Source organism: Diorhabda sublineata, chromosome 6, assembly GCF_026230105.1.
Source record: "Diorhabda sublineata isolate icDioSubl1.1 chromosome 6, icDioSubl1.1, whole genome shotgun sequence".
Taxonomy (NCBI): domain Eukaryota; kingdom Metazoa; phylum Arthropoda; class Insecta; order Coleoptera; family Chrysomelidae; genus Diorhabda; species Diorhabda sublineata.
In genome coordinates this window covers 22,630,207-22,636,206 of record NC_079479.1, presented here as the reverse complement: position 1 = coordinate 22,636,206, position 6,000 = coordinate 22,630,207, and the positions used below count along the sequence as shown (strand labels likewise).

General features: G+C 33.9%; 1 protein-coding gene across 2 annotated transcripts in view; it reads left to right on the top strand.

Moving 5' to 3' along the window:
- The first annotated feature begins 546 nt into the window (after positions 1-546).
- Positions 547-6,000, top strand: part of LOC130445089 (venom carboxylesterase-6-like) — a 28,791-nt gene continuing 23,337 nt past the window's right edge. Inside the window, exons 1-2 of one of the 2 annotated variants that reach the window (XM_056780587.1) lie at positions 547-971; positions 3,836-3,988. In XM_056780587.1, coding sequence (XP_056636565.1) covers positions 858-971; positions 3,836-3,988 — 267 coding nt within the window. In that variant the 5' untranslated portion in view covers positions 547-857. The remainder of the gene's footprint in view (positions 972-3,835; positions 3,989-6,000) is intronic. The other variant, XM_056780588.1, reaches the window with a different exon arrangement.

Sequence of the window (6,000 nt, the reverse complement as noted above, 5' to 3'; positions counted from 1 at the left end):
CATTTATTAGCACCTTCTATACCAAAACATTCACGTCATATTCAGGTTTTGTAACGATGCGCATAATTACCGTAGAAATAGAAAACGTCACCATGGAGACTGAAATAATATTGCGTTTGGTTTAAAAGGTATGTACGCTGAACTACGGTAATGTATTAGCGAATTATTGCTTATGGTAGCCTATCAACTTTGTCCTTCAAGCTAGGTGAAATCTACTACATCTTCAATCAAGAAAAGCCTTTAGGAGTAGACTCGAAAATTATTCAAACATTTCCAAACAATTCCGGGTATTGAGATAGCACGACAAAGCAGGTAGAAACCATTCCAGAGATCCCTCAGTCGTAGATTGGTGATTATGTAAATTTCTATGTTAGCTTTCGTTTGTTTGTTTTTTGAAATTATTTATTGTATTCTTTTTATCACAACTTGTTAACGTATAGTTAAAATATTTTTCAAACTTCTTGATTAGTTAGTATAAAAATTTTTTCCAGTGTTATGCGACTAGTTCAAAAGTTTAAAAATAAATACAAAACAATTATACACAACTATTTATTTAGTGGAAAGCCATGATACAAAATTCAATATTTTCCATCATAAACTTTATACAAATAATTTTAGATAATTTACAGTTCATGATAATGTGAAACATCTACCCGGTTGGTACAAACTTTTCCATTTTTATTAAACATTCACTGCTACATATTCTGCATTTTTTGCGAAAAACAACTTTTTGATTGCATTGATAAGTGTTTTTCCACATTTACTAATTTCTGTACTTTGTAAATTCATATTTATTCACCTCGCATATTAAGTATTCCATACATACCGTCGCACATATCTTATATAATATAAATAAAATGGAACATGCGAAGTTGGATCAGAAGTTTGTAGATCAAATCAAAATGGGTTGGACAGTATTTTTACTTTGTTTAGCTCCAGTGCTCTTCGAAAACTGTATAGGTGCAAGTAGCGTAAGTATTAAAATTATCATTTAAATCTTATTAAAATATTTGTAGGTAGATATTATTAAAATGTGATAAGTTTTTTATTTTCTTTATCTCTATCTACTTCAATCTTTTCATATACTACATTTATTTGAACAGTTTTTATAATTTGGAAATTATTAGTTTTTGATCCAATATTTTGTTGTTTACTAGAAAAAAATTATAATTTTGATGAAAATTTATCTAAAGTATCAATCAATTTGATTAATTTCCAATTGAAGCAAAAAAAAAGAATCGGCTTCAATATTGATTGTAAATCCGATGTATACCTTTAAGTCCTATTGGGGCTTCTGCTGTAGGACCTTATTATACAATTCGAAGCTAAAGGGATCGCATATACGTTGTGAAGACCATGAGTTCCTGGCTTCACATAGTAACTAGAGTACGTTCGCAAATATCTTTATGCACGCATAAGTAATAAGTATCAACAAGCTTTTCAAAAAGCTTAATCTTCATCGATCAATTTCATAATAGTAAAGCTCTAACGACAACTTAGTCAAGTTGTAGTCTTGCGCTGTTTCAAAATTGTTAACTAAATTAAAAATTGGTTAAAAGTAATCAAATACAAAATTATCGAAAAAAAGATGAAACAATCATCCGTGCGTTTGTTTCATGACAATGCTCCAAGGCTTCACGAATGTGGCCTCACAGAAATTGATTATAGCTCTGATCTAGCTTAGTTCTTCTTTTTCAAAAGTGTGTAGAAATGAAGGAATAATATACATAATCACAGTTTTTTATATTTATGACCTTTCTTTCTATATTACGCTAAGAACTCATTCACCGCACTACGTATATCCTTAATGAATTATAGGCTGGGTAGCTAAACATGTGAGAACCTGTCTTCGAAACCGAATCGTTAACTGTGAGTAATGCTGTCAAATGATATGATCTCAATACTCTCATACTAAAGATCTGCTATAAAAGGCATAACTGATGTGCTCTACGTCCAGCTCTTTTTGAGTGCCAAGTCATCCTGTCAACAAGGGTAATAACGAGGCTCTACAGAGATAAATGGAAGCAACTGATATAAATAATGGCAAACATAAATGAGTCTTCTAATTAGCTCAATGGTGTTTCAAATGAACAAGTTTACCTAAACCATCATCCCCATTTCCTTTGATATGGAATAACGCTGGTACATAGAGGAGGAAGATTGCTCAGGCAGTTGCACGTGCAAAGTTTAAGCACATTGGAAAGTCTTATAGTTCCCTCAGTGATGTTAAATGTGCTGTTCGGTTTTTCAAACCACATAGTATCTTGATCCCATTTACGAATCAAAGGAATACATCCGAAATGGGTGGTAAATGATCTCGTTTTCGATCCTTCTTACCACCCTTCGATTCAGTTCCTTCTGTAAAGTGATAGATTCGGTCACTTCCAGCTGTTCTACTCCTCTAACCAATCCTACAAATAAATAGAATACCTTCATAACGTTTAAATCTTAGTTGCAACACCAGCGTTGATTTCAAATTGAGGTGTAAACCATCGATACCAAACTAGATGAATCAGTCTTTGAGAAAGCTACTGAGCCAGTCAAAAGCCTTCGCTATGCCCAGTGGTATTGCTCAGAATTTTCCATATTTCTCTATAGCTTCAGTACAATACGTTGGTGACATAGTCTAGAAGATCTCCGATTGATCTATATTTACGAAAGCCGTATTGATGGTCACTAATGATGTTAACAGACTCAAGTTATCTCAAAATTTGCTGATTAACGACTTTCTCCATGACCTTGGCAATGGCTGGGACTAAAACAATCGGACGGTAGTTATCTTTTTTTATTTTTTGGTATGAACCGGAAAATTTCTACATTGCAGGGAAGAGACCTCTTTTATATGAGAGGAAAAAGAGTTTGCATAGCGGACTTGTTAGTTCAACTACGCATATATTCAATGCGATTGATGGTATTCCATAAGGTCAGTGGGTCTATTGATGTCCAAACCTTTAAGAAGTTTTGCCACAACGCGGTGTCAAAATTCTATTTCTGGCATCAATTAACCAACTCCAGGTAGGCTGGGTGGTAGCTTTTTCCATTAATCAATAGTTGAATTTGATGCATACATACGACCCAACAAGTCTGCTTTCTCTTTTGTCCCAACTGAGATTCACCTATCTTCTACAGATAAAGATAGAATTTTTGACTTACAAAAGCCTTGGCTGACTGCTTTTGTTACAGACCAGAGAAACTTTGATCCATTTAGACAATAGAGAAGTTTGTTTTCGATTTTCTCGATATATTGTTCTTTGTAAGTATATATGGTATTTGTCGAGATTACAAAGTTTGTTTGTCTTTCAGTACTAGGATTTCAGCGTCATTTGCGATGAGCAGCATTTTTGTTGTTGACTGCTTTAGTGCAGTTTTTATCAAACCATTGATTATTGTCAGTAAGGATTATGGGCTTCCATACCTGCCAATATAACGTAATCTCGTCTGCATACATTGAAGGGTCATTGGAATTGAAGCAAACATCATTCAAAGGAAACATAAAAAGGAAAACCTTTAAATACTTCCATTTGGCCGATCTATAATGCCAAACTTTACGTCGTCTAGATGAATCTTGAATTTGGATTTCTATTTCACACGTTGCTGCACTTGGATTGTAATCTAATGTGTGGATGTACTGTCGCGTTGTACAGATCAAGGTCTGTTGTTGGAAACTGTTAAAAACAGGTTTAAGAATCAAACAAATTTGATAAGATCAGTGCAATTTATACTATATCCTTGTATTTTCAACAATCAAAATTTGGTTAAAAATCTTATTGTTATTAATTGCACAATATTTTAATAAATTACATAGGTACTCAGATTCATTTTTAATTGAAATTAGTTGCTCCAGACTACCAACAATTTTGAAAAATTGAAAATTAGAGATGGCTTAATCAGAGGTACAGTTGAAAAAACCATAGGAAATGGAACAAAATACTATCGATTTCTAGGCATACCATACGCCGAACCTCCAGTAGGAGATCTGAGATTTGAGGTAATGTATATGTTTAAAAAAAATCACTCCATTTTAGTTATGTGATGTGTTGACTTTTTCTTGATTCGTCTATTTCCATTATTTGAAAAACAAATTGGAAATTTAAAAATTAAGTTACTTCGACAGTATATTTCTGGTTCATGAATTCATTAACAAATACCACTTCGGAAGCAACTAGACACCAATTTAGATCGCTGTCACACTTATGTTTTACAAAATTTGTGTGTTTTCAAAGGTTTGGTATTCATCAAGTCTTAGCGAAAGGTTGGGTGTCATTTGCACGCTTGTAAGTGCGTCAGTTTGTTCCAGGCAGGCAAACATGAAGGACGTGGGAATTTAAGTTATATCGAATTCCATATGCCCAATTCATTCCATTCCAAACGTACACGGACTAGATATTAATAAAAACAGATATAAATCGACAGATCGTAGTGACAAATTAGTAACAAAACATCATGCTGCTCAGATAAATAATTTTAATAAAATCACACCTGTCTATATTTTCTGGGTGGATAAAATGTGAAAACTTGACGCGGTTACGGGTTGAAAAAAAAAACAAAGCTACTCAAGGAATCATTTTTTTGTCGATTTCACTCAAAAGATTCTGTCGTTACTGATAAGACTCTATTGTAATGAACAGATTTATAATAGTTGGCAAACTTTGTTATCACATTCTAAGCTATTTTTTGTTCTCGTTTTGTCCTAATCCTATTGAAAGGGTTGAGCTGTGTCTTTCACAATTGCCAGTAGAAATCTTGCAATTGGCTTCAGGCAATAACTTTGAATATATTCGTAATTACATAGATTAGATGCGCTGGGGCGAGAAGACTACTTTCCTCTTCTGTCTTTAAGAAGCTTTTATCTATCGACAGCGTCACATTTTTTTGGTTTATTGCAGAAAAAATAAGAGCTATCGGCAGTATTCCTGATGTTCTTCAAATAGTAATTCACCGGAGAGTTTGTAGTAATTATCTTTGCCTAATGAAAAGGTCTTTTGGGACTAGTTGGTATAATAAAAAGAAATCTCTTTAATTGTTTTATGGCTTTTCAAGAAATATCCAAGAGGTTGTGGTCCTATAAAAGACGAAGACGTCACAACGTCTTTTTTGACAAGTGATCAGCTTGTTTATTCTCGTGAACTTCGGTGTACTCATATTAGAGTAACGTTGTTGTTTGCTCCCAATGAATTCAGAGATTGTGCCCATTCCCTTACTAGATCTAAATAAATTTTAAACTAGTTAGGTGCCTGGAGAGCTGCTCTGTTATATGATAAATTTCATGAATAAATATCTTTGAATTGCGGTAGTTACTTTGTGCACAATGAATTTGTACATCCAGTTCATCATTTTAGGTTTTAGGACCAATTGGACTCATTCTGCAACAATTGTAAAAAAATTTGTGGCTAATAGCTTATTGCTTGCAGGTGATATTTCAGTAACTACATAAAATCACTTTGTATGGTTTATATGTTCTTTATTTGTTCTTTAACAAGTTTTCAAAGTGAAGAACTTTGATATCTTTATTTATATTCTATCAAATTTGAATGACTTCAAATAACTCAAGCAAGACGTTTGTAAGCAACGAAATAACATGTGTGTGTTTTTTGTGGGGACCTTAGTCGCTAGCTTGTCTCTTACTAAGCTGTCTCCAATGAGAGCCTGGTGTTCACCAAGGACTCTGGACGAAGCTTCTGTTTTAATACGGTTCTCCAATTCCCGCGGGATAATTCGAAGCAGGAGCACACAAAAAAATACGTGTTCAGCATTTTGTTTCCACCAGACCAAGACGGACACTCGGGAGATATGTCGTACATAAAACGATACAGGTACTCACAGGAGCATCCATACCCTAATATCATCTGCGTCAAGTTATGATTGACCTCACTGTTCTCCCAGGTGTCTATTTGTGGAATAAGACAGTAAGTCTATCGGAAATATTCCGATGAATTCCACTGTTTCCATCGTTGTAGGCTGTTTTACCGTTACCATTCATGAGTTTTGCTTGGGTTAGTT